Below are 27,652 nucleotides of genomic sequence, written 5' to 3' on the forward strand. Positions count from 1 at the left end.
CCCTTCCAAATGTTTTTGAAAACCTCTAAGCACACTTAGGATACTACCACCATTATTATCATTCGTTGTCTGGCTTCTGACTGCTAATTCCTCTCGAACCTGTGGTAGGGATCTGTCACTGGCCCAGTGGCAGGCCTGGGGAGGGATTGGGAGTGGAGGCCTGGCCAGCGGGAATCCTAGAACGTCGGTGCGGAGGAGGGCGCTGGGTGGGGCCCACCTCCTTCGGTGCGGCTGGCGTCGCCGCTTTAAGGCGGCGGCGGCGCGAGCAGGTCTATGGTAATGAGCCGCCGCCGCCGCGGCAGCCGCCGCCGCTCTGCAGATCTCGCCCGCCCGCCGGGGAGGCGAGGGATCGTGGGGCTGGGCCCTTGGCCGCGGGGACAGCAGTAGCCGCGGCGGGGACGCGGGGCGCGAGCGGGCGGCGCGGGGCCGTCGAGGACGGCCGGGGTCCGGGTGCGTAGCTCCGCGGGCGAAGGTGGGCCATCCCGCGGGGGCGAAGGGGGCACCTCGGGGCTCAGGGAGTCGGCAGGGCCAGGGGCGCGCGGGCCCCGCGGGCGCAGGTGGCGAGAGCTGGGCGCGCAAGTGGAGGCGCAGCGCCAGCCCGCGGTGGTCGGGGTGACCCGGGCGCGGGCCGGGATCGGGGAGCGGTGCGAGCCCGGGTGCGTCGGAGGGCTCCGCGCCGGGCGGCTCCGCGCCGGGCCCCGCCGAGGCAGCAAGGCGCAGGCCCCGAGGGGCGCACGAGTGGCCCCCGGGGACCGGCGCCCTGGGACGGGCATGAGGCGCGGCGGGGCCGGCTGGAGCCGGAGGAGGAGCCGCCGCCGCCGTTGACCCGGCCGGCCGGGAGCAGGAAGAGATGCGGAGCCGGGCAGCCCGCGCCCCCCTTCCAACGCCACTGCTGCCGCCGCCGCCGCCGCCGCTGCTGTTGCTGCTGCTGCTGCTGCTGTTGCTGCCGCCACTGCTGGGAGACCAAGTGGGGCCCTGTCGTTCCCTGGGGTCCGGGGGACGTGGCTCCTCAGGGGCCTGCGCCCCCGTGGGCTGGCTCTGTCCAGCCTCAGCCTCCAACCTCTGGCTCTACACCAGCCGCTGCAGGGATGCAGGGACAGAGCTGACTGGCCACCTGGTGCCCCACCACGACGGTCTAAGGGCCTGGTGTCCAGAATCCGGAGCCCACATCCCTCTGCCGCCAGCCCCAGAAGGCTGCCCATGGAGCTGTCGCCTCCTGGGCATTGGAGGCCACCTCTCCCCACAGGGCAAGCTCACCCTGCCCCAGGAACAGCTGTGCTTAAAGGCTCCACGACTGAGATGCCAGTCCTGCAAGCTGGTGCAGACCCCAGGGCTCAGGGCAGAGGAAAGGTCAACAGAAGAGTCCATGGGCGGGCGTCGGAAAAGGAATGTGAATACAGCCCCCCAGTTCCAGCCCCCCAGCTACCAGGCCACAGTGCCTGAGAACCAGCCAGCGGGTACGCCGGTGGCATCCCTGCGGGCCATTGACCCAGATGAAGGTGAGGCAGGCCGGCTTGAGTACACCATGGATGCCCTCTTTGATAGCCGCTCCAAACATTTCTTCTCTCTGGACCCAATCACGGGTGCTGTAACCACAGCCGAGGAGCTGGATCGTGAGACCAAGAGCACCCATGTCTTCAGGGTCACGGCGCAGGATCATGGCATGCCCCGACGCAGTGCCCTGGCCACACTCACCATCTTGGTGACTGACACCAATGATCACGACCCTGTTTTCGAGCAGCAGGAATACAAGGAGAGCCTCAGGGAGAACCTGGAGGTTGGCTATGAGGTGCTCACTGTCAGAGCCACAGATGGCGATGCCCCTCCCAACGCCAATATTCTGTACCGCCTATTGGAGGGGCCTGGCGGCAGCCCCTCAGAAATCTTTGAGATTGACCCTCGCTCTGGGGTGATCCGAACCCGTGGCCCTGTGGATAGGGAAGAAGTAGAATCCTACCAGTTGACAGTGGAGGCAAGTGACCAGGGTCGGGACCCTGGTCCACGGAGTGCCACAGCCGCTGTGTTCCTATCTGTGGAGGATGACAATGACAACGCCCCTCAGTTCAGTGAGAAGCGCTACGTGGTCCAGGTGCGCGAGGATGTGACCCCGGGGGCCCCGGTGCTCCGGGTCACAGCCTCAGATAGAGACAAGGGCAGTAACGCCCTGGTGCATTATAGCATCATGAGTGGCAATGCTCGGGGACAGTTTTACCTTGATGCTCAGACTGGGGCTCTGGATGTGGTGAGCCCTCTTGACTATGAGACGACCAAGGAATATACCCTGCGGGTCCGGGCACAGGATGGTGGCCGCCCCCCGCTATCTAACGTCTCTGGCCTGGTGACAGTGCAGGTCCTGGATATCAATGACAATGCCCCCATCTTTGTCAGTACCCCCTTCCAGGCTACTGTGCTGGAGAGTGTCCCCTTAGGCTACCTGGTTCTCCATGTCCAGGCCATTGATGCTGATGCTGGTGACAATGCCCGCCTGGAATACCGCCTTGCTGGGGTTGGGCATGACTTCCCCTTTGCCATCAACAATGGCACAGGCTGGATCTCTGTGGCAGCTGAACTGGACCGGGAAGAGGTTGACTTCTATAGCTTTGGGGTGGAAGCCCGAGACCATGGCACCCCAATGCTCACTGCTTCAGCCAGCGTCAGTGTGACCATCCTGGATGTCAACGACAACAACCCCACCTTTACCCAACCAGAGTACACGGTGAGACTCAATGAGGATGCGGCCGTGGGCACCAGCGTGGTGACAGTGTCAGCTGTGGACCGTGATGCCCACAGTGTCATCACCTACCAGATCACCAGCGGCAACACCCGCAACCGCTTTTCCATCACCAGCCAGAGTGGTGGTGGGCTGGTGTCGCTCGCTCTGCCGTTGGACTACAAACTTGAGCGGCAATATGTGCTAGCGGTCACTGCCTCCGACGGCACGCGGCAGGACACGGCACAGGTGGTAGTGAATGTCACTGATGCCAACACCCATCGTCCCGTCTTTCAGAGCTCCCACTATACGGTGAACGTTAACGAGGACCGGCCAGCAGGCACCACGGTGGTGCTGATCAGTGCCACGGACGAGGACACAGGCGAGAATGCCCGCATCACCTACTTTATGGAGGACAGCATCCCCCAGTTCCGCATTGATGCAGACACGGGGGCTGTCACCACCCAGGCTGAGCTAGACTATGAGGACCAAGTGTCCTATACCCTGGCCATCACTGCCCGGGACAATGGCATTCCCCAGAAGTCTGACACAACCTACCTGGAGATCCTGGTGAATGACGTGAATGACAATGCCCCTCAGTTCCTGCGCGACTCCTACCAGGGCAGCGTCTATGAGGATGTGCCCCCCTTCACCAGTGTCCTGCAGATCTCAGCCACTGACCGTGACTCTGGCCTTAATGGCAGGGTCTTCTACACCTTCCAAGGGGGCGATGATGGAGATGGTGACTTCATCGTAGAGTCCACGTCAGGCATCGTGAGAACGCTTCGGAGGCTCGATCGTGAGAACGTGGCCCAATACGTTTTGCGGGCGTATGCGGTGGACAAGGGGATGCCTCCAGCCCGCACGCCCATGGAAGTGACGGTCACCGTGTTGGATGTGAACGACAATCCCCCTGTCTTTGAGCAGGACGAGTTTGACGTGTTTGTGGAAGAGAACAGCCCCATTGGGCTGGCCGTGGCCCGCGTCACAGCCACCGACCCTGACGAAGGCACCAACGCCCAGATCATGTACCAGATCGTGGAGGGAAACATCCCTGAGGTCTTCCAACTGGACATCTTCTCTGGGGAGTTGACTGCTCTGGTGGACTTGGACTACGAGGACCGGCCCGAATACATTCTGGTCATCCAGGCCACGTCGGCTCCCCTGGTGAGCCGGGCCACAGTCCACGTCCGCCTGCTTGACCGCAACGACAACCCACCAGTGCTGGGCAACTTTGAGATCCTTTTCAACAACTATGTCACCAACCGCTCAAGCAGTTTCCCTGGGGGTGCCATTGGCCGCGTGCCTGCCCACGACCCTGACATCTCAGACAGCCTGACCTACAGCTTTGAGCGGGGGAATGAACTCAGCCTGGTCCTGCTCAATGCCTCGACGGGCGAACTGAGGCTGAGCCGGGCATTGGACAACAACCGTCCTCTGGAGGCCATCATGAGCGTGCTGGTGTCAGGTAAGGAAGGGCCCAGGTGGTGTTGGGCGGGGGTGCCCCTTGGGGGAGGGCCCGGGCAGCCGTCCAAGGAGGAACCGCTGACCCGCCTCTCTTGCCCAGGGCCTGGCACAGAGGTTGAGGGGTGAGAAACAGCTTGGGAAGGAGCCCTAGGAATCCTGGCAGCTGGTGGAGGCCCCGCCTGCCGCCCCAGGCTGGGCTGGGCTGCTTTGGTTGGCTGCCCCCTGCCTACCACCCTGTGACGTGGCAGGGGAAGTGTTGCGAGGCTGCCCTGGCTCTGGCTGCCAAGATTGTGAAAAAAGGCGCGTGGAAGACTAGGGGGCCAGGAGAGCTGGGGGAGGGGTAGAGAGGACGGTGGTGTGTGGGTTGGGGGGGGGAGGCGAGCTGGTCCCCTCAGCACCCCTTCATGCCCGGCAGGCTATTCCTGTGATCTCATAACAGGCTTCTGACAGAGCAGAGGGCGATGGGGCACAGGGTTGCCGCCGAGGGGTCGGGACCCTGCAGTCGGGCCTCTTCTGGCCCCTTCTGGCTCCCGGCTGAGCCCCAGACTGGCTGAGGGGGACTTTGTCTAGTGCATTCTTTTCCCTCCAGGCAGAAAGAGCCTGGTCTGGCTACCCCTTCAGAGCTCCCGCAGGAAGTGAAGCCAGAGCTCATTGTCTCTGTCCAAACAGACCCCACTGTCAGAGGCCATGGTTCGGGGTCCAGCTTGGGGGAGGGGCTGCAGTGAAGCCAGGGGCAGGCTGAGGCCTCCTGGGCCCCCTTGCCACCCCATGGGCTGTTCTTAGGATGCTAGGCCTTCCTTGCTAGCTGTGACCAGCCTGGGCTCAGAATGGGGTGTGGGACCAGGATGAGCCAGGGGACTGGTGGCCTTTGAGGGTACAGCCCCCTGTTCCAGTTGGGAGAGAACAGAGTCCTGGGGCGTGGGAGCCTGGCCAGGACCCAGGCTGGGCATTCCTGCTGCTTGGCCAAGCGCTCAGCCTGCAGACTCCCTGGACAGAGCGTTGGGGGAGGAGAGTTGGGGGGGCGTTCTGTCTTCTCTGTCAACTGTGGGGAGTGGCAAGGAGGGGACCAGCCCTAGGTTGCTGAGTCCCTTCCCCAAGCTTGGGAACCACTGGCACCCCCATGAGGGCCCCTTGTTAGGGGCACCCTGAAGATTGATGGGCCGGGGTACCCCACTCCAGACACATCAGGGAGGGGAAGAAGAGAAGAGTCTGGCACTCCTCTACTGTCACCCCGGGGAGACTGGCCTGGAGGGGATGAGAGGCATGCAGATGCAGGGTGTGGCCTCAGCCCCCAGCCCGCTGCGGGCTCTACCTGGACAGATGCCCCCTACCCTACTTCTCAGGCGGCCATGGGGCCTGGGCATGTGAGCTTTTAGAGGTCATGGACAAGGTTCTGTGCCTCTTAAAGCTTCAGTTTCCCGCCAGGAGGAAGTGAAGGGCTGGAGTTCCTGGATCCTAGATCCTTCTCCGTGCTGGTAGAAGCAAGCAGCCGGGAGGGATGGAAAAGAAGGGGCTCTTCCTCTTGTCCTCCCCACAGCCTGTCCTAGGTGAGAGTGGCAGGACACTGAGGAGGCCCCGCCCAGCCTGCAGGCTCCTACCAGGGCAGAGCCCCTGACCACAGCTCCCCTAGGACAGAAGGGAAGGCCTTGGGCTGGCCCTCTAGCCCTGGCCCCATCCTGTCCCCTCGGCCCTGACCCTTGGAGGCAGTCACCACGGCAACCCCAAAGTTCAGGGAGGCTGGGGTGAGGGAGAATTGACTCCCACTGCCCCTTTGTTTTCCTTCTCTTGTTCTTTGTCTCTCTTTCTTTCCCGCCCCTGCCCCTGCCCATGGGGGCCCTCCTGCTCTGCCCCGCTCCGTGGCCCTCTCCCCATCTCCTGTGTGGCTCTCTCCTTTCCCACTTTCTCCATTGCTGGCTCTTTTCCTGGATCTTTGTTTTCCCGTTTAGTCTCCACGTTCATGCCTGTCTGCCTTCCCCCTCTCTGGTTCCCTTGGCTGGGTGGCTCTCCTGAAGCCCCAATTCTCCCTGCTTTTCTTACTCTGCTGGGACACACAGGAGCTCCTGTGCATGGTCCGGTCAGCACCCAGAGCGGTAGACCCTGTCCAGGCCTGCAGCTTCCACTGGCACATCTCCCAGGGGAGAGAGGCTTGGAGTCTGAATCTGCCACAGTCTGGGACCTGGGACCCCTGTTCCCACCCTGCCTTGGCACCTGCGGGGTGACCCAGGTCAAAGCAGGGGAGAGGAACAAAGAGGAAGGATTGAACAGTAGGTTGATTGCTGGGATGGGGGACCACAGAGGAGGGGGCAGGTGGCCACAGATGGTAGACCAGATGGGAAGCAACAGAGACATATTGGGTGAGGGGCATGGGCGGGGCCTGGGACTGAGGAGGGAGGCACAGGGAGGAGTGCTTGTTCCCAGGGCTTGAGCGGTGGTGAGGCTTCTCTCGCTCATGGACTTTGACTGCCCCCTCCCTTCCCTAATCAGTCAAGGGCACTGGTGTGGACTCTTGGGCCACTTTCTGCCTGGAGAGACTATCCCATCAAGGAATCACTGGGCAGAGGCACCAAATACACAGGAGCCCTGTGTCAGTTCCACGCCTCAGGGCAGGGTGGTCTGAAAGAGGGAGGAAAGTAGAGCCTGAGGTCATCATCTGGGCAGGCTTCCTGGTGTAGGTGAGCTTGGGGCAGGTGAGAGAAGTAGGAGGACTGTGGGCTGGCGTCTGGGTAGGCCAGGTGGGAAGGCTCAGCATGTCTGGTGGCTATAGACAGGAGTGGGAAGAGCAAGAGTGGGTAATGACATGCAAGCTTGCTGGTGAGAGCTGGCGGGCTTTGGCAGTCTCAGGTGATGAGGCTGGAGGGTAGGTGGGTGGACGGAGGACGGGGCCGAGATGGGTATCTGCCTTCAGCCTTCCCAGGCTCAACTGAGCTGCCTGGGGTAGTTAGCCACCTCAAATAGGTATAGCGTAGAAACAGAATCTATTTTCGGGTTCCTCTCCTACTCCCACCCCACCCCAGAAACACCATCTCCTGACCCGTTCCTGCCAGGGAGTCCTTTTCAATATCAACTCAGGGCCCCTGCTGTATTTTATTTTTTATTTTTTAAAAGATTTTATTTATTTATTTATTTAAGAGCGAGCGAGAGAGTGAGAGAGAGGGAGCACAAATTGCAGGGAGAGGTAGAGGCATAAGCAGACTTCCCTCTGAGCAGGGAGCCCGATGCGGGGTTCAATCCCAGAACCACAGCATCATGACCTGAGCCGAAGGCAGAAACTTAACCAACTGTGCCACCCAGGCGCCCCCCCCCCACTGTATTTTAAAGACCACTTCTTCACTATGGAGACATCAACATCTTAGTATTTACTGAACACCTACTATGTGTAGGACATTGTAATAAATAAAAGTATGAATACCTTTTAGAACCCTGCCAAGCCATTTCCCCCTCCCCACTGGCCTCCAGCTTTCATTTCTGAGCTAAATAAAATCCATCGCCATGTATATGTGCATCAGGTGCGCATGGTATTCCTGGGATCAGAGTGTGGGTGGAGTGAGACACTAGAGTGTGTTAGCACCTAGCTGTTTATAAGTGAGTGTGGGGCCTGCAGGTGTGGCAGGCATTCGGGTAATGCGTGAGCCAAGTGGGCGATGAATAGCTGGAGGCCCAAGGCCAGAGGAGAGGTCAGCCTAGTGGGGCTCTTCCGTGGTTTCAGGTTGGAGAGCTGCCCAGGCCCTTCCCTTTCTGCCCCCCAGATCCCTCACAGCATCAAGGCAATGGGTGGTACAGGCTCTGGTAAGGTGGCTCCGCTGGATTTCCTGGGGTGAGCCCCCCCCCAGGCTATCTTCGGCAGCCTGGAGAGTTGGGCGGGAAGAATGCTTTGTGTGGGGCGTTGCTATGGGGATAGCCGGCCTGCGCCCAAGCAGCTACGGGGCTCAGTGGGAGGGGGACTGGGTGGCCCACTGACCCAGTTCACCCCCCCACTCTGCCTTGGTGGGGGAGGAGGGAGCATAGCCAGGGTCAGGGTGATGGTAGTGTTGAGATATAGAGGCCAAGGGGGCAGGATGATTATTTTTGTGGGTATCTCATGGTGCTCTGGGCCCTATAGAAAGGTATGACATAGGCAAAATCGGGTTCTTGTGAAGGGAAGCCCTGAATCTGGTGTAAGGGATCAAAACTCGTGGCTTGGGCAGGGAAAGGTGCACAAACATTAGAAAAATGTACCATTCTTCCCAACGGAGGGCTTTGGGAAAGCTGGGCAAAGACAACTTTTGAAAATCAGATTCCCCTTAGTGTCTATGGGGGCTGATCCCTCAAGGTGTGACTTGCCTACAGGTGACATACATGTAGTTTCTTGGGCGCCTTTTGCCAATTAGAAAAGGGAGTCCATTGTGGCATCTGGGCAACGCAGGGGTTTGTGGGCTGGATCTCAGCTCCCACTCCCTTCTCGGGAGTGGCCACCCAGGGCTGCACAGGGCTAGGCCTATGGCTCGGCACCCCTGCCCTCCCCAGCTGCACGTCAGGTCCTGACCCATGTCGTTTCTCTGCAGACGGCGTGCACAGCGTGACTGCCCAGTGCGCGCTGCGTGTCACCATCATCACGGATGAGATGCTTACGCACAGCATCACGCTGCGCCTGGAGGACATGTCGCCGGAGCGCTTCCTGTCACCCCTCCTGGGTCTCTTTATCCAGGCCGTCGCAGCCACGCTGGCCACACCCCCAGACCACGTGGTGGTCTTCAACGTGCAGCGGGACACCGACGCCCCTGGCGGCCACATCCTCAATGTGAGCCTGTCCGTAGGCCAGCCGCCGGGCCCCGGGGGCGGGCCGCCCTTCCTGCCCTCCGAGGACCTGCAGGAGCGCCTGTACCTCAACCGCAGCCTGCTCACGGCCATCTCGGCACAGCGCGTGCTGCCCTTCGACGACAACATCTGCCTGCGCGAGCCGTGCGAGAACTACATGCGCTGCGTGTCCGTGCTGCGCTTCGACTCCTCGGCGCCCTTCATCGCCTCCTCGTCCGTGCTCTTCCGGCCCATCCACCCCGTCGGGGGGCTGCGCTGCCGCTGCCCGCCCGGCTTCACGGGCGACTACTGCGAGACCGAGGTGGACCTCTGCTACTCGCGGCCCTGCGGCCCCCACGGGCGCTGCAGCAGCCGCGAGGGCGGCTACACCTGCCTCTGCCGCGACGGCTACACGGGTGAGCACGACCGCTACACGGGTGAGCGGCGGTGGGGGGCGGGGTGGCCTGGCGGGCTGACGCAGCGGCGCAGGCGCAGACCCGGCTAAGCGCCGGGCTGTCTTGTCGCTTTCCAGAGGGAGGTATGGGTTACGCTGGGCGGCCGCAGAACTCACTGGCTGGTCTACGAGCTGCTGGGGAGAGCGGAGGGGGGAGCCCTTCTTCTCCGAGAACCCGCCGCCCCCCATCTCAGGCGGCTAAGTGAGGTCAGCACCGCTCTAGAGGCAGCTCGCTTGGGTTTATAGTCCAGCTTTGCCACTAGTTGCGTGACCTTGGGCAAATTACTGAACCTCTCTGTGTCTCAGTATTTTCGAATGAAGATAATGACTGTGTTTACATCATAGCATGGTTGTAAGGCCTAATTAAATTAATACATGTGAAGAGCTAGCCCTTGGAAGGCGTTGGCTGTGATTGAAGAGACCCCTGGGATCAGGTGGCTTGTTCTGAGTCTCACCGCACAGCTTGACCAGCCCTGAAGCTGGGCCAGGGACCTGGTCTCTCCCACCACTGGGAGAGTTACTTTTCTTTCTTTCTTTCTTTCTTTCTTTCTTTCTTTCTTTCTTTCTTTCTTTCTTTCTTTTTTAATACTAATTTTTTATTATGTTATGTTAGTCACCATACAGTATGGGAGAGTTACCTTTCTGAGCTATAAGCAGTGCTTTCCTTCCCAGGCATTCAGGGGAAGGCATAGAAGAAACGAGGGGTTTGGGTGCGGGGCAGGGTTGTTTCAGAAGGTCGTTGTACCTGTGTGACCCTAAGCAGAATAGCTCCACCCCTGCCCAGGTGCTGGAAAAAGGGTCAGGCGTCCTGGTTGGCCTGTGACCTGGGTCTTTACACATTCCCTCCCCAGCCTCTCCCTGGGAGGCTCACTGCCTCTGCTTTGTGCTCCTGACCCTGCCCTGCGGGATCCTGTTTCTCCTCTGGTCACCCCCTTCTCCTCTCCTCCGTGGGCCCTTCCTTCCCAGATAGGTTAGGCCTTATTCTCTCTCCTCCACAGCCATGCTCACTGGCTCTGCCAGCAGTAGCAGGCAGACCCCACCGCCTTCCCTGCTGCATCTTCCTGCCCAGAACTTGCCAGACTTGACTCCTCTCAGCTGCTGCTGTGGGTGGGGGTGGAAGGGAGGGGAGGGCTTGGGGGATGGGAGGGGAGTCTTTGTCCAAGAGGATGGGGAGGGGGGCTTAGAGTAGGCGAACAACAGTTTCCATGGAAACAAGAGCCAGTCACTAGGCACAGGAGCTGAGAACCTATCTCTAGAATCTGGGAATGGGGAGGGAGAGAAAGGGGTGGATTTTCCCATCTGATGTTGTTGGAATTTTCAGCTCCTCCACTGAAATCCTGGTCTGCTCCCAAGGCTCAGTTCCCCACTCTGTCAGCATCTCCCAAGTGCACAGGGGGCCTCAGTCTGGACCCCAGGGCTCGGGTGGGAGTTCTCCGCCCCATTCCTGGGAGTCCCCAGCTTCTTCCCTCCCACCCATAACTCTGACAATCCAAGTGGAAGTCTGGTCTCATCCCCAGAGAGGGAAACTGATCTTGGCGCCTGACAGGGACAAAAGCACCAGTGGGAGGGAGGGAGGAAGGGGGTTTGGCACCAGCTCTGGTGTTGTCCTGCAGGCTCTTTCCTCCATGCACATTCACCCCTGTGGCAACAGAACACCCCCAAGCTTGCTTGGTAGCCGTGACACCAAAGGCTAACTAGGACCTGGGCCTTATGACCGGGGCCCCCGGCGGGCCCGTGTGCTTGAGCCCCAGCCAGGAGTACAGAAGGGCCTGGGAGCTTCACGGAACTTGCAGGGCAGCAGTATAATGGGAGGGTGGTGAGGATGCTTGGGAGAATTCAGGAGTGTTACAGGAGGTGTGGCTGGGCAGGGAGGCATCCCAGTTCCCCTCCACCGTCTCAGGCGCTTGGTACTCACTCACCCTGCCTTTCCCCCTGCCCAGGTGAGCACTGCGAGGTGAGTGCCCGCTCAGGCCGTTGCACACCAGGTGTCTGCAAGAATGGGGGCACCTGCGTCAACCTGCTGGTGGGCGGCTTCAAGTGCGACTGCCCGTCTGGAGACTTCGAGAAGCCCTACTGCCAGGTGACCACACGCAGCTTCCCTGCCCGCTCCTTCATCACCTTTCGTGGCCTGCGCCAGCGCTTCCACTTCACCCTGGCCCTCTCGTGAGTGGCCGGGCACTGGGAGGGGTGAGGGAGGGCGGTGGGAGCCTGGGGTGTCTCCCCGTCTGCAGACAGGCTGAAAGGTCAGGCAGCGAGAGTGCTGGGAGCAGGTTGTTGGCAGAGCCAGGTCGGCAATTAGGGTTGCCTGTGCACTTTGCCGGCAGACCTTCCTCACCCGCCAGGGTCCACTGACCACTCCTCCTACACACTCTCGAGGGTGGGGAGCCAGGGGTCAGGGCTCTGGTTTCCGTTCTGGTGTGGGCTCAACGTCCACACTTTAGCTCCGTGGCCCATAGAGCCAAGGGCCAAGGTGTCAGCCCTCCGGAGGGTCCTGAGTAAGATCAGGGGCTAGTTAGGTGGCTGGGGTGGTTGGGGTTAGGTGGGTGCCCCATTCCTTGCCCCCATCCCCAACTCCTGCTCAGGTTTGCCACCAAGGAGCGTGATGGGCTGCTGTTATACAACGGGCGCTTCAACGAGAAGCACGACTTTGTGGCCCTCGAGGTGATCCAGGAGCAGGTCCAGCTCACCTTCTCTGCAGGTGACCCCGGTTGCCCCATGTCCTTGCCCATCCCCCAAAGGCCCTAGGTATCTTGGCCCCCGACTCCAAGTCACACACTCCCACTAGCCAAACCTGGGTCTGGTTCCACCATGAGCACACCCTCCCCATTCCCAGCCCTCATCTGGTGTCCCAGCTTACCTGGGTCCTTTCCTCAGGGGAGTCGACCACCACCGTGTCCCCATTCGTGCCCGGAGGGGTCAGTGATGGCCAGTGGCACACAGTGCAGCTGAAGTACTACAATAAGGTGGGTGTCAGAGGGGGTCAGGGGTCGCAGGGCTCTGTCCTTGGCTCAGGTGCTCAGACCAAGGTGGCACTTCATCCGGGGGGCTGGTCATGGCACTTCTGGCTGAAAGGGAGGGAGGGGGGTGCGAACTTGCCACTTGGCTGGGCTGTTCCCCTTCCGCCACCAAGTAGTGCTCGATACTCCGCGTCCTGTTAGGCACGAACTCCAGTGAATGTCGAGGAAGGCAGTTAAGCACGTATGTCACGTGAGCATGCTGTATGTGCACGTGTGTATATATCCACACACGTGTGTACAAAGGGGAGTCAGCAGCTGCTGGTGTCTCTGTGCCTGGCCCATGAACCTTGTGGGCTCCTTGTTCACGGCGCCCCTTCTCCGCCCTTCTCTGTCCACAGCCACTGTTAGGTCAGACGGGGCTCCCGCAGGGCCCCTCGGAACAGAAGGTGGCTGTGGTGACCGTGGATGGCTGCGACACAGGGGTGGCCCTGCGCTTTGGAGCTGTCCTGGGCAACTACTCCTGCGCTGCCCAGGGCACCCAGGGCGGCAGCAAAAAGTGAGCAGGGGAGAGGGGGCTGGGGCGTGGGGCGCGGCGTGGGGCCAGGTGGGGGGAGGTTGAGGGGGTGGGCCTTAGGGGCCCTAGAAATGGAAAGCCTTCTAGATGGGGGCCCTCCCTCACCTTGCTTCCCTTAGCCTCTGCTCAGCCTTCTGCAGGGGTGGGGGTCGCGGGAGAAGCGCAAGATTAGGGGATTAGAGCAGGGTCTGGAGGAGAGGTGGGGATGAGATGAGAGTAGCTCCAGGTCGGGGTGCCTCCCTTCCCCTGTGCTGTTCTTCAGAGCCCCTTGGGCTCCTGCCTTGGCCCTTCCACACTCTGGCCTGGTGGCAGGGAGAGGGGAGAAGGAAGAGCCAGAAGGCCCCCCATGGTGCCTCATGTTGCCACCATTTTTGCCGCCAGGTCTCTGGATCTGACAGGGCCCCTGCTGCTGGGTGGGGTCCCCGACCTGCCAGAGAGCTTCCCGGTCCGCACACGGCACTTCGTGGGCTGCATGAGGAACCTGCAGGTGGACAGCCGGCACGTGGACATGGCCGACTTCATCGCCAACAATGGCACCGTGCCTGGTATGCGAGCCTGGGGTAGGGGCCAGGCCAGGAGCCCCGGGCAGAAAGGAGGGCTATGCCCGGTATGGGGACGTGTTGGGGGTTTCAGAGGCCCCTCCAGCAGCAGATTTTCTGTTTGGAGCCCCGAGCCGAGCCTCTTTCTCTCCCTTCTAGGCTGCCCTGCCAAGAAGAACGTGTGCGACAGCAGTACTTGCAACAACGGGGGCACCTGCGTGAACCAGTGGGAGGCGTTCAGCTGCGAGTGTCCTCTGGGCTTCGGGGGCAAGAGCTGTGCCCAGGGTAGGAGAGGCAGCCACCAGAGGCCAAGGCCCGAGAGCTGTCACCAATGCTGGGAACACTGGCAGGGTCCGGGCAGGCACTGGGTAGGGCCCAGCCAAGCTGGGCTGTGGGTGGAAAAGCGTGTCTGGGCAGAGCCCCGAGAGGGTAGCACTGGAGACAAAGGACCCAGTCAGAGGCAGGCCTGGGCACAGTGTGGGGCGGGCCCAGGACAGGTAAGTGCTCTGGAGGGCGGGGCCAACGAGGGGAGCGGGCACTAGGAGAGGCAGTGCCCTGCCTCCCATGGAACCACCACCCCTGAGCATCATACCCCCTGCGGCACTTGGCTGCTCCACCCCTCAGAGTCTGCCTTTATCTGCCTCCCCAGAAATGGCCAACCCGCAGCGCTTCCTGGGCAGCAGCCTGGTGGCCTGGCACGGCCTCTCACTGCCCATCTCCCAGCCCTGGCACCTCAGCCTCATGTTCCGCACACGCCAGGCCAACGGTGTCCTGCTGCAGGCTGTCACCAGGGGGCGCAGCACCATCACCCTGCAGGTGATGCGGGGACGGGTAGGGGGCAGGTGGGCCCTGACCAGGGCTGCAGTAGCCTCCAAGGGGGCTGGTCAGAGAGGGCTGGGCGGGGTCTTTTCTCTCCCCAAGGAAGAGGCAGCTAGAACTGCTCGTTGGATCACTGCTGCCATCTATTGGCCCCGAGGGAAATAATACCTTTTCCTCTGTGGCCTCCGCTGGGCCCTAGGATGGGTTTGGTGGTCCGGGCAGGAGGAGGACAGTGGGCTGGAAGAGCCGATGAAAGCAGGCTGCTGACCTTCTTTTCTTTTCTTCTGGTGAAGCTGAGGGAAGGCCACGTGGTGCTGAGTGTGGAGGGCACAGGGCTCCAGGCCTCGTCTCTCCAGCTGGAGCCAGGCCGGGCCAATGACGGCGACTGGCACCATGCCCAGCTGGCACTGGGAGCCAGTGGGGGCCCCGGCCATGCCATCCTGTCCTTCGACTACGGGCAGCAGCAGGCAGAGGGCAACCTGGGCCCCCGGCTGCACGGGCTGCACCTGAGCAATGTTACGGTCGGGGGAGTGCCTGGGCCGGCCAGCGGTGTGGCCCGCGGCTTCCGAGGCTGTTTGCAGGTGAGCGTCCCCCTCTGCCTTCCCATCCTCCCCACCTGGAGGCCTGCTTTAGGGAGGGCCAACATGGCTTCTGTCCCTCCCAGGGTGTGAGGGTAAGCGAGACGCCCGAGGGGGTTAGCGGTCTGGATCCTAGCCGCGGGGAAAGCATCAATGTGGAGCCAGGCTGCAGCCTGCCGGACCCCTGTGACTCGAATCCGTGTCCTGCCAACAGCTACTGCAGTGATGACTGGGACAGCTATTCCTGCAGCTGTGATCCAGGTGTGCCAGGGATCCGGGGAAATGGGGAGGTGGGCGGGTGCCCGGGGTCTCACTTCGGCTCTGCTGTGTGACCTGAGGCCAGTCGCGTGACCTCTCAGAGCCTTGTCTCCCGCACTACAAAGCTACAGCCAGCTGGTAGGACTCTCAGGTGGAAGGAGGTGGAGTGAAGGCAAGTTTATAGAAAGTGCCAGTGCAGGGTGGGGATTGAGCCTCTTGTCTTTACGGTCCCAGGTTACTATGGCGACAACTGTACTAACGTGTGTGACCTGAACCCATGTGAGCATCAGTCCATGTGTATCCGAAAGCCCAGCGCCCCCCACGGCTACACCTGCGAGTGTCCCCAGAATTACCTTGGGCCATATTGTGAGACCAGGTAAGTGGACCGGGGCATGCCGCAGCCTGTCTCTGGGGTGTCTCTCAGAGCCCCGGGAACCGGGCTGAGCCACAGCCACAGTCAGAAGGGCCACACACGGCTGCAGCAGACGGGGGTGGCAGAGGGGGCTCATGTCTGCCTGGGCCCCTCTCTGCAGGATTGACCAGCCTTGCCCCCGAGGCTGGTGGGGACATCCCACGTGCGGCCCATGTAACTGTGACGTCGGCAAAGGCTTCGACCCAGACTGCAACAAGACAAGCGGCGAGTGCCACTGCAAGGTGACAGCCCCAACCTGGGCCTCCACATAGCCACCTGGGCCGTTGAGGGGAGGCAGTGGAGAAAGCCTACCTGCAGAGAGCTCAGGACTTTGTGCCCTTACTCTGATGGGGGGTGGGGGGTGGGAGGGGACGCAAGTGGCCACGTGCACTTGTATGTCTGCGGTTTGGGGGGACCCAGGACCAGTACTTTACCAGTGAGCTCTAGGCCAGCTGTACTGGTGTTTGCAACCCACTTGGATCGATCGGTGTCTCACTGATGGGCCTCACTACAAATCATTACCAGTTAAGTTTTTTTTTAAGATTTTATTTTTCTGAAAGAGAGAGCGCATGCGAGAGTGAGTGCGTGCTCACAGGAGTGGGGGTAGGGGCAGAGGGAGAAGTAGACTCCCCGCTGAGCAGGGAGCCCAATGCCGGACTCGATCCCAGAACCCTGGGATCATGACCCAAGCCGAAGAGAGACGCTCAACCGACTGAGCCACCCAAGCACCTCTAAATATTTTGGATACCACTCCCAGGGGGACCTGAATTCAGTGAGCCTCCCTCTAGAGGGGCCACAGCCCAAAGGACCCATGAGCATCCTGGAGAGAACCTGAGCCAGTGACCCATGTCCTCCCTCCTCCCTCTCAGGAGAACCACTACCGGCCCCCTGGCAGCCCCACCTGCCTCCTCTGCGACTGCTACCCCACGGGCTCTTTGTCCCGCGTCTGTGACCCTGAGGACGGCCAGTGTCCCTGCAAGCCAGGCGTCATTGGGCGCCAGTGTGACCGCTGTGACAACCCCTTTGCTGAGGTCACCACCAATGGCTGTGAAGGTAGGCTTCCTATGATGGGTCGGTGGCTCTCCTGCTGTGCGCTCGGTCCTGGCGTCCCAGGGAGTCCAGGAGCAGGGGCTGGTTGCCGGCCCGAAGCTGCTGAGGGAGGGCTGGAAGGACAGCTGCCCCGGGTGACCCTGTGTGCTTCCTTGCAGTGAATTATGACAGCTGCCCACGGGCCATCGAGGCTGGGATCTGGTGGCCCCGTACCCGCTTTGGGCTGCCTGCTGCTGCCCCCTGCCCGAAAGGCTCCTTTGGTAGGTGCTGGAAGCTAGAATGTGATGTTGTGGACTTAGCCTCTCATCTCTGGGACAAGGGTGGGAAGCCCCTGGCTGCAAATCCTGGCACCTCTCTCTGGTCTTCAGGTCCTGGAGACTCCGTGTCCCATCCTTCCTGGGCGCACTGTGCCTCTGCTCCCAGGGTTGCCCAGATGAAGGGCACCTGCATCTTGGAGCTCTTATCAAAAATGCTGACAAACCTGCAGCGTGCCTGCCGCGGGGTTGGGTGCTAGAGATTCGGAGATGACTCACACAGAGTTCCCGTCTGCAGCTCGCCCCCCAGAATGGGAGTTATGCTACTAGCAAGGCAGTCTGGGGAGCAGGGGCCGTCAGATGCTATTCCGGGGGACACAGTCCAGGGACGGGGGCTGGTGTTGGTCCTTGGATCGATGACCAACAGAGTTCGTAAGCAGAGGGGGGCAGAGATCCCAAAGTGGTGGCTGCAGAGGGGCAGTGAGGTCTGGGGGCTCGAGGAGAACACGTGCCCCGTGCTTCTAGAGTCCTCATTTGGGCTGATCTTGCAGAGGTCTTGGCTCTAGTGTTCTCTACACCTGTCTTCCTCTTCTCACCTGGGCTACAGGAGGGCAGGGCCCTTGTTTGCTTGTCTCCTGTCTCTGGCGCATGAGGTGCTGGCCCCCAGGAACTCAGGCAGGTCCCGGAAGCCTCCTGTGTCTCTCCTGAGGCCTGCCCTCTGGGCTTCCTTCCCCTAGGGACCGCCGTGCGCCACTGTGATGAGCACAGGGGGTGGCTCCCCCCAAACCTTTTCAACTGCACATCAGTCACCTTCTCAGAGCTGAAGGGCTTTGTAAGTGAACCTCCCCATCTCTAGCTCCTCTCTCCCCTCCCTGCTGTCAGCTTTGAGAAAGGGGCTTCTGGAGTTCCAGCCCCTGCCTCCTGGGGCCTCCACCCAGAGTGGCCATTTCTCCCATTTCCTGAGGCCCTTTTATTCCCGAGTTCCAGCTCTGCCCTCTGGGGACCTCACTGCTGCCCTCCTGTGCTGACCTCCCTTGCTCCCTGTCCTGTCTGGCTCCATCCTAGGCCGAGCGGCTGCAGCGGAACGAGTCGGGTCTGGACTCGGGGCGCTCCCAGCGACTGGCCCTGCTCCTGCGCAATGCCACACAGCACACAGCTGGCTACTTCGGCAGCGACGTCAAGGTGGCCTACCAGCTGGCCACACGGCTGCTGGCCCACGAGAGCGCCCAGCGGGGCTTTGGGCTGTCCGCCACACAGGATGTGCACTTCACCGAGGTGGGGCTTGGCTGGGGCAGGGCTGGCTGGTTAGATGGGGGTCATGGTGAGTGAGCCTGTTCCTGGGGCAACTTGGGGGCCATCCCTGCCTTTGTGGAGGGACCTCCAAGCTGGCATGAGGCCTCCAGGAGCTCCCTTGAGCCGTGGAATTTAGAGCAACTCTTTCCAGCCCTTTTCCTAGTAAGGTGTTGATAGAAACTAATGTTTGTTATTGGGGCCTGGTGTGACCAGGTTCCTCAGAGCAGGGGCCCTGCCCACTGTGCCACAGTGGGGAGGAATGAGCATCTAGTACCTACATAGGGGTCCAGGCCCAGGGCCCTGAAGCTCTTAGTTGCAGAGGAGGAGGGAAGGTTTGAGGGAGGGGCGTGGTTCGGGTGGGTGGCCGGCGGGGGTAGCCAGGGCTGAGCGGGGCACAGGTGGGCCTGGTGGGGGGATGAGGAGGTGTGGGGCCATACGCGTGACCACACCCACCCTAGAACCTGCTGCGGGTGGGCAGTGCCCTCCTGGACGCGGCCAACAAGCGGCACTGGGAGCTGATCCAGCAGACGGAGGGAGGCACCGCCTGGCTGCTCCAGCACTATGAGGCCTATGCCAGCGCCCTGGCTCAGAACATGCGGCACACCTACCTGAACCCCTTCACCATTGTCACGCCCAACATTGGTGAGGCTGGGTCAGGGCGGGGTTTGTGCACAGAATCCCGGGCACGAGTGGCTGTGCTGGGGGCCTACGTGCCAGCCCCAGGGTCTGACCTGTGACCCTCTCCTTAGTCATCTCTGTAGTTCGCTTGGACAAGGGGAACTTTGCTGGGGCCAAGCTGCCCCGCTACGAGGCGCTGCGGGGGGAGCGGCCCCCAGACCTGGAGACAACGGTCATTCTGCCTGATTCTGTCTTTCGAGGTCAGTGGGGAGCTATGGGGTGGGCCAGGGGCCAGGCTGGGGCATCTGTGCAGGGCCCAGCTGAGTGGATAGTGTCCTGATCCCAGAAACAGCCACTGTGGTCCGGCCTGCGGGCCCCGGAGAGGCCCAGGAGCCAGAGGAGCTGGCCCGGCGTCAGCGGCGGCACCCAGAGCTGAGCCAAGGTGAGGCCGTGGCCAGTGTCATCATCTACCGCACTCTGGCCGGGCTGCTGCCCCATAACTACGACCCGGACAAGCGCAGCCTGAGGTGAGCTGCCGAGGGGACAAGGGGGACCTGGGGGTGCAGGCTGGGCGGCCAAGCCATGAGGCATAGAGAGAGGCCGGGGGCTGGGGGTATCCCCGAGACTGCCCTAGTGACCATACGCCTGCCTGTTCCTCATCAGAGTCCCCAAACGGCCAGTCATCAACACGCCTGTGGTGAGTATCAGCGTCCATGACGATGAGGAGCTTCTGCCCCGAGCCTTGGACAAGCCGGTCACGGTGCAGTTCCGGCTGCTGGAGACGGAGGAGCGCACCAAGCCCATCTGCGTCTTCTGGAACCATTCCATCTTGTGAGCCTGCGCTGCCCTACTCCCAAGGCTTTGGGCGGAGAGCCAGGCCCCTGGGTGCCTTACCCTCCTTGTCTCCTGACCCTGCCTCCCTCCCGCAGGGTCAGTGGCACTGGTGGCTGGTCAGCCCGAGGCTGCGAGGTCGTCTTCCGCAACGAGAGCCACGTTAGCTGCCAGTGCAACCACATGACGAGCTTCGCCGTGCTCATGGACGTGTCCCGGCGGGAGGTTGGACCCACATTGGGGTGGGGGGTGCAGCCGTGGAGCTAGGGGTGGGGGCCCAGGGCCCTGGGCTGGAGGCTCAGGCCCCGCCCTTCCTAATTCTCCTGGCCTCCTGCCACCTGCCCCGCAGAATGGGGAGATCCTGCCGCTGAAGACACTGACTTACGTGACCCTAGGGGTCACCTTGGCTGCCCTGCTGCTCGCCTTCCTCTTCCTCACCATCCTGCGTGCCCTGCGCTCCAACCAGCACGGCATCCGACGGAACCTGACTGCTGCTCTGGGCCTGGCGCAGCTGGTCTTCCTCCTAGGAATCAACCAGGCTGACCTCCCTGTAAGATGTCTCTCCTCACCCAGAAACTGTCCACAACTGCCAGTCCTCTCGGCTCCCTAGGAGTCCTCCCCAGCTCCCTGCCCCGGTCCCTGCTTCTGCAGCAGGGGCTCTGAGAGAACGCAGCCCAGCTCCCAGCCCACAGTTTCCTCTTCTCGGGCTCCCCCTCACTTCCCCGGCACCCGAGAAGTACCTCCCTCTGGCCCACACTTCCTGAAGCACCCCCAACACCCCAGCCCTCCCCTACTGCCTGAGAAGATGAAATCCGTGCCCTGGGGGTGCCCCAGTCACTGACCTGGCGTGGCCGGGCCCCCAGTTTGCTTGCACAGTCATCGCCATCCTGCTGCACTTCCTGTACCTCTGCACCTTCTCCTGGGCCTTGCTGGAGGCCCTGCACCTGTACCGGGCGCTCACCGAGGTGCGCGACGTCAACGCCGGCCCCATGCGCTTCTACTACATGCTGGGCTGGGGCGTGCCCGCCTTCATCACAGGTACCCCCACCTCCTTCCCGGGCCCGAGGCTCTACATCTCTAGGCCCGGGGTCCACCTTCATGCCACGCTCTTCCCACCCACATCCCCATGCCCCAGGCCAAGTCGTCCTCTCGGCCCCTGAGGCTTCCCACCAGGGGTTGGGTCCCCCGTCCTAGAGGGTCAGCATGGTCACAGGAACACAGGGTGGGTGGAGCCCTTCATCCTCGGCGCCTGCCCGTGAGTCCACATGACACCTGACTGATTCCCGAGGTCCTACCACCCCTTCCCCTGCTGTTGTCACCGTACCCCCAGGTCTAGCCGTGGGCCTGGACCCTGAGGGCTATGGGAACCCTGACTTTTGCTGGCTCTCCGTCTACGATACGCTCATCTGGAGTTTTGCTGGCCCCGTGGCCTTCGCGGTCTCGGTAGGTGCTAGAAAGTGGGCTGGGGGCGAGCAGGCTGCGTATGTCCTCAGGACCCCCTGTAAGAATGGTGCAACTGCTGGGCCCCCATGGGGTGGGGTAGAAGCTGTCTGTCCCCTGATGACCCCCCCTCCCCCATCCCCTCTCCCGCTAGATGAGTGTCTTCCTGTACATCCTGGCAGCCCGGGCCTCCTGTGCTGCCCAGCGGCAGGGCTTTGAGAAGAAAGGCCCCGTGTGAGTATGGGGTGTGGGTGCCTGGGCAGCAGGCAGTGGGCAGGCAAGGGCGCAGGGGACCTCTGGGCCGGGCTCACAGCCTCCCCCTCTCTAGCTCGGGCCTGCGGCCCTCCTTCGCTGTCCTCCTGCTGCTGAGCGCCACGTGGCTGCTGGCGCTGCTCTCTGTCAACAGTGACACCCTCCTTTTCCACTACCTCTTTGCCGCCTGCAATTGCGTCCAGGTACCTGGCTGCACCCCGTGGAGGTGGGAGGTGAGGCCTGGCCGTGGGGTGCCCAGACGGGCACTTAGACAGCCGCTGCCTGTTGCCTGCCAGGGCCCCTTCATCTTCCTCTCCTACGTGGTGCTTAGCAAGGAGGTCCGGAAAGCACTCAAGTTTGCCTGCAGCCGCAAACCCAGCCCCGACCCTGCGCTGACCACCAAGTCCACCCTGACCTCGGTGAGGGAGCCGGGGACCGGGGAGGTGGATGATTTCTGGGGCCGGGAGGAAGAGGCGGGAGCCCCAGGGAGCTCGCTCTCTGTGCTTTGGGCCCCACTTTTTCTTCATCCTTACATCCTTTTCTGGAAGGAGGGAGGGGTGGGAAAATGGTATGTGTGGCCTGGGAAGAGTGGGATTTGGGGGTGGGGAGGAGGATTTTGACTCAGGAGAGATGGGAGTGGAGCTAGGAAGAATAAGTTGGGGAAGGGGCCAGACAGGTGATGCAGTCACAGATACCCAACATCAGAATCCCTGGCGCATCTTGGTAAATTTTCTATCTCCCAGCACATTCTTGGGAGGTCATTTTTTACCAGGACGCCCTGTCATGTAGCCAAGTCCAGGGTACTTGGGGTGCCCAGGGCTGGCACAGCTACAGCAGAGTTACAACCACTACTGGGCCCTGATATGGGGGGCAGCTGAGATGTGGGGTCTCTCTCTTCCAGACCTGGGTGTGTGGGAGGTAGGCCTTAGGGCAAGCTCCCTCGACCCTTCCACCCGCCCCATCCTGGGGCCACCCCATGCTGCTCCCCCACTTACTGATCTCTCTGTTCCCTGCCTAGTCCTACAACTGCCCCAGCCCCTATGCGGATGGGCGGCTGTACCAGCCCTATGGAGACTCAGCTGGCTCTCTGCATAGTGCCAGCCGCTCGGGCAAGAGTCAGCCCAGCTACATCCCCTTCTTGCTGAGGTGAGTGCTGGTGTTGGGGGCGTCGGCAAGGGGAGAAGAGCACCACCCATGCTGGAAGCCAGGCCAGCCATCTACTGGGAGTTGAATAGCATACAGGATGGCTGACACGGGTGGCAGCTTAAATTAGAAGCAGTAGGGGCATGGGGCAGGGCCTGGGAAACCTAGGAGAGAGAAAAGAACGGGACACTGGGCAAGGGGCTGGGCTGACCCCTCCAGCGTCGTCTTGTCTTTTCAGGGAAGAGTCTACACTGAACCCTGGCCAAGGGCCCCCTGGCCTGGGGGACCCGGGCAGCCTATTCCTGGAAGGTCAGGACCAGCAGCATGGTGAGAAAGGAAGCTCCTGGTGGCCAGTGGGGGACAGCTGCATGGCTTTTGTGGAAGGTGTGCAGGTGTCAGCCCTGATCTTTCCCCCATCTCCCAGACCCCGACACAGACTCTGACAGTGACCTGTCCCTGGAAGATGACCAGAGTGGTTCCTATGCCTCTACTCACTCATCAGACAGCGAGGAGGAGGAAGAGGAGGAGGAGGAAGAGGCCGTCTTCCCTGGAGAGCCGGGCTGGGACAGCCTGCTGGGGCCTGGCGCTGAGAGACTGCCCTTGCACAGTACCCCCAAGGGTGGGCCAGCGCCAGGGCTGTGGCCTTTGAGGGGGCAGTGGGAGGGCAGAGAGGCAGGGATTCCTCGGGTGGTGACTTTCCTGGCTGTCTGCCTTCTCTGGGCCTTACCTACTTCCTTTCTCCACCAGATGGGGGCCCAGGGCCCGGGAAGGCCCCCTGGCCAGGAGACTTTGGGACCACAACAAAGGAGAGTAGTGGCAATGGGGCCTCTGAGGAGCGCCCATGGGAGAATGGAGATGCCCTGCCTCGGGAGGGGTCCCTTGGCCCCCTTCCAGGCCCCTCTGCCCAACCTCACAAAGGTGAGTGGGGCATGTCCAGCTGCCATGCTCCCCCACTGGGCAGCCTCACACCTCACATTTGCCCTGTGGCTGGTAGGGCTCCCTAGAGCAGCCCCATGATCCCCCCACCTGCTTCTCATGGCGCCTGCTCCCCCGGCCCACAGGCATCCTCAAGAAGAAGTGTCTGCCCACCATCAGTGAGAAGAGCAGCCTTTTACGGCTCCCCCTGGAGCAAGGCACAGGGTCTTCTAGGGGCTCCTCAGCCAGCGAGGGCAGCCGGGGCGGGCCCCCTCCCCGCCCTCCACCCCGGCAGAGTCTCCAGGAGCAGCTGAACGGGGTCATGCCCATCGCCATGAGTATCAAGGCGGGCACGGTGGATGAGGACTCGTCGGGCTCCGAGTGAGTGGGGCTGGCTGGGTGGGACAGGGTGCACCCCACAGAGGCCCCGGCTGGGCTCAGAGCCGCTTCCAGGCCTCCCCAGGCTGCTCTGGTAGGCAGTCGGGGGACGAATGGGCTGGCGTAGCCCAGCTCTCTTACTGTGACGTGCCCACAAACCATGGTGGCCCATGGGGTCAGCTCAGCCTGCATCAGGCCAAGCGAGGGGGGGGTGGGGAGCTGGGGTTGGTTGCTTTCCTGTTTCCTTCTCCTGGTGAAAGCTTCTCACTGTCTTCTCTGCTCCGACTAACCCCTGTCTGCCTTTTCTGTCACTTTCCTTTCCTGCCTCTCCAGATTTCTCTTCTTTAACTTCCTGCATTAACCCTGGGCCGGTGGTTCCTACACCCTGAGGCTCCCTTACCTTCCCCAGCTGCACTCATGCCCCCACTCCTGTCTTGTGCTTTATCCTGCCCCCGCTCCCCACCGCCTGCCCGCAGCAGCGACGAAACGTCCATCTGAGGAGCCTGGGCCTTGCCGGGAGGGGCACCCCACCCCACCCAAGGCCACCTAGTGCCAACTCCCTCCCCCACCATCCCCTTCACTGCACTTTGGACCCCTGGGGCCAACATCTCCAAGACAAAGTTTTTCAGAAAAGAGGAAAAAAAGAATTTAAAAAAGGATCTCCACTCTTCATGACTTCAGGGATTAATTTTTTTTATATGCTGGAAACTGACTCCCCTTTCCCTTCCCAAAGAGGATAGGACCTCCCAGGATACTTCCCAGCCTCTCCTCAGTTTCCCATCTGCTGTGCCTCTGGGAGGAGAGGGACTCTTGGGGGGCCTGCCCCTCATTTGCCATCACCAAAAGGAAAGGACAAAGCCACATGCACCCAGGGCATCGAGCCCTGCAGTCTGCACCCCGGCGGGCCTCAGTATGGTGAGGGCGTCAAGGTCGAGGGCACTCCTCACCCTGCCTATGCTGCCCCTCCCAGGAACTGAAAAAGCCCCGTCCGGAGAGGGGGCAGAAGGACTCCACGCCCCCGGACCCCCAAATGCTGCATGAACACATTTTGAGGGGAACCCGTGCCCCTGGGCGGAGGCCGGGCCATCCCTGCCCCTCTCCTTTCCCTGGACTCTGGCCACGTGCCGCAGCCCAGGCGTCTGCTCAGTTCGCTGACCCAAAAGTGCTTCATTTCCCTGCCTGACCCACCCGGGGAAGGCCAGTCATGTGTTCAGTTGCGCTTCTTTGCTGTGGTGTGGGTGGGACGGGGAGGAAGAGTGAGTCCAGGGCTGGCTTAGTTGCCGCCAGAAGTCTCAAGCACACGTCTCAAGTCTGCACTCTGGTGTCCACGCAGCCACCCCTGCCAAGATCAGACAAATCCCACTCTGACCTGCTGTGGCCTCTGAGACGTGTTCTATTTTTAACCCCTTTTCGGAATTGGCTCTCTTCTTCAAAGGACCGGGTCTTCTTCCTCTTTCTCCCCCTCTCCCACGCCCATCCCCAGCTCCCTGCGAAGAGAGAGTTAATATATATTTTTATTTATTTGCTTTTTGTGTTGGGATGGGTTCGTGTCCAGTCCCAGGGGGTCTGACGTGGCCGTGACGGGTTGGGTGTGTACCCAGCAGCCCTGGCGCGGGGAGCCGGAGGCCCTTCCCCTTGCTCCAGGCTGTCATCTCCTGCCTCCTCTCCTCCCGCCGCCTCAGTTTTGCCAACCGCCGTTCGTTTGAGTTACCTTGTACACTGAGCATGTATCCCCACTTGTCACTGACTTTCCTCTGGAGCAGGTGGCTAGAAAAAGAGGCTATGGGTGGAAAAAAAATGTTCCTGTTTCTCACGTGTAAGGCTGGTTGCTGGCTTTTCTGCCATGGATTCTCCCCCTGAACTCTTCCCTCAGCAATTCCTACAAAGGGTTAAAAATTTAACTGGTTTTTAACTACTGATGACTTGACTTAAAAAATACAAAGATGCTGGATGCTAACTTGATACTAACCCTCAGATTGTACAGTTTGATTGTTATACTGTAAATATAGTAGGGTTTTGTGTTCTTTTTTTTTCATTTCCCCATACTGCTGAATAAACTATAGCTCTGTGCGGGTTGAGTGCTGTCATCATGTGCTTCTGTGCGGTGCCCTGTGCTTCCAGAGGGAGGCTCTGGAAAACAAGACCAGGCAGGGCCCTAGGAGACCAGGGCGGTCAGGGGCCTTGGGTGTCTAAGTGGCCAATGAGCTGGCCCCACTACCAGCACCCCAGCAGTGCTCCCCAGAGAGCCTCATCAGCACAGAGCCCATGTCCTGGCATGTCCAAGGAAGATGTGGCAGGTGGCAGGAGAGTATCCTTTTCATCAGAACAGGAGGGACTTGTGGCACTGGAAAGGCTGTGAAGAGCTGGCAGGTTTCCAGTCCAGCCCCTTAGGGCTGAGTCCTGGGACAGAATTCAGGAGACAGGGATGGCAGAGTGGCTGAGTGGCTCGGTGACTAGGTACCCCCTGACTCCACTCCTCTGGGTCATTTTGTGTGTTTTCCCATCGGAAATGAACTAACAATCCACACTCAAGCCACCTCTGTGTTCTGCAACATTACTTCTGTTCCCAAGTTTTGTGTTTTTCAAAGCTCAGTTCAGCACACTAGCTAAGGAGTTAACATGGGAGCCATAGAGGGTAGTGATTAAGAGCACAAACCTTGGAACCAGACCCAGTGACTTAAGCACTCTGAGCCTTAGTTTCTCTGCCTGCAATATGAGGATGATAATAGCATCTGCCTAATTGAGCTTTTATGAGAATTAAATGAGTTAAAACGTGTAAAGTGCTTAGAACAGTTCACAGTGCACAGTAAGAGGCCAGTAAACGTTGGCCTCCCTCGTTGCTACTGGGGAGGGGTGAGGGGTAGTGCATACAGAGAAAAAGAGAAAGCCAGACCCAAAGGGAAGGAAGTAAGCAGGTAGCTGAGCAAGAAGGGCAGCTGTGGCAGGCGGGCCTCCTCGCCAGCTGGCAAGGTCTACTGGATGTTGCTTAAGCCGGTTTTGTTACAGGATGGAGGCGGGGCAGGTGGGGGTTATGAAATTCCACACTGATCAAGGGCGAAGGGAACATGTCTTGTCCTTTCTGGCCACCAGGTGGCAACAACACACAGGTCTGCCACTTGTTTCACCTCCCAAGCCACACACACGTGCCATCTGCTGGCCACACCTCAGTGCTTGCCTAGGCACGCCGGCCTTGCAGGGCTTCTGCCCGATCAGGGAGTCACCAAGGACCCCACTCACCAGATGCCAGCGCAGGACTCAGCTGGAGAGCACACCTGAGGTTTTCTTGCCTCTGCCAAATTTCTCCAGAGCCAAATAACTCGGTGTGTTTCCACATCCCCTCCCCCAGCTCAATTCTTAGAATCCCAGAGGCTGTAGGAGTTGCCGCAGGAGGCTCAGGGAAAGGAACGAAGGCCTGGGCGGCTGCCACTGTGGTACAGGTAAATGTATTGTGAACCTGAAGATCAGCCGTAAAAAGGAGACAGAGGGTCTCTGTCTGGGCAAGGACATTTCAATGCCTACGTAGGGTGCTGATGGGCATATACGCGGCGGGGGGCACTAGCTGACGCTCCATCCCCTCCGCTCAGTTGCCTACTGGCTTCTTTAAGTCATTGCCCCGCCTTCAAAGAGGGACGTTCTCTCAAAACTCACAAGGAATTGAGAGCACCTGGGTGGTGCAGTCGGTTTAGCGTCTGACCCTTGGTTTCGGCTCAGGTTGTGAGCTCAGGGTCGTGAGATCGAGCCCTGTGTTAAGCCCCGCCTCAGGCTCCATGCTTAGTGCAGAGTCTGCTTAAGACTCTCTTCCTCTCTCCCTCTGCCCCTACCTGGCTCCCTGAGCGCTCTCCCTAAAATAAATAAATAAATCTTAAGAAACAAACAAAAACCTCAAAAGGAATTGAATTGGTTCTGGTTGCAAGAGTCAAAGGCTGTGAGAAAAGGG

The 27,652-nt window shown here is 60.7% G+C and overlaps 1 protein-coding gene across 4 annotated transcripts; it reads left to right on the forward strand.

Moving 5' to 3' along the window:
* Window positions 1-340: 340 nt before the first annotated feature.
* CELSR2 (cadherin EGF LAG seven-pass G-type receptor 2) lies at window positions 341-25,785 on the forward strand. Of its 4 annotated transcripts, none has more exons than XM_045801593.2 (34): window positions 341-4,178; window positions 8,719-9,366; window positions 11,345-11,567; window positions 11,987-12,102; window positions 12,279-12,367; window positions 12,760-12,917; window positions 13,317-13,480; window positions 13,634-13,759; window positions 14,124-14,290; window positions 14,587-14,874; window positions 14,958-15,132; window positions 15,364-15,505; window positions 15,663-15,783; window positions 16,411-16,594; window positions 16,750-16,851; window positions 17,583-17,677; window positions 17,911-18,120; window positions 18,597-18,780; window positions 18,888-19,016; window positions 19,103-19,283; window positions 19,420-19,587; window positions 19,686-19,812; window positions 19,937-20,137; window positions 20,451-20,625; window positions 20,918-21,030; window positions 21,182-21,261; window positions 21,356-21,482; window positions 21,576-21,698; window positions 22,298-22,425; window positions 22,661-22,749; window positions 22,847-23,041; window positions 23,170-23,340; window positions 23,484-23,718; window positions 24,049-25,785. In XM_045801593.2, exons 1-34 carry the CDS (start codon window positions 851-853, stop codon window positions 24,074-24,076), a joined length of 8,790 nt encoding a protein of 2,929 aa, XP_045657549.2. In that variant the 5' UTR covers window positions 341-850; the 3' UTR covers window positions 24,077-25,785. The 4 variants fall into 4 exon arrangements, with proteins under 4 accessions (XP_045657549.2, XP_045657550.2, XP_045657553.2 ...); XM_045801594.2 differs by having other exon boundaries at window positions 24,192-25,785; XM_045801597.2 differs by having other exon boundaries at window positions 24,449-25,785.
* Window positions 25,786-27,652: the final 1,867 nt, after the last annotated feature.

Source organism: Ursus americanus, chromosome 12 (assembly GCF_024610735.1).
Source record: "Ursus americanus isolate L20-20 chromosome 12, mUrsAme1.1.p, whole genome shotgun sequence".
Lineage (NCBI taxonomy): Eukaryota > Metazoa > Chordata > Mammalia > Carnivora > Ursidae > Ursus > Ursus americanus.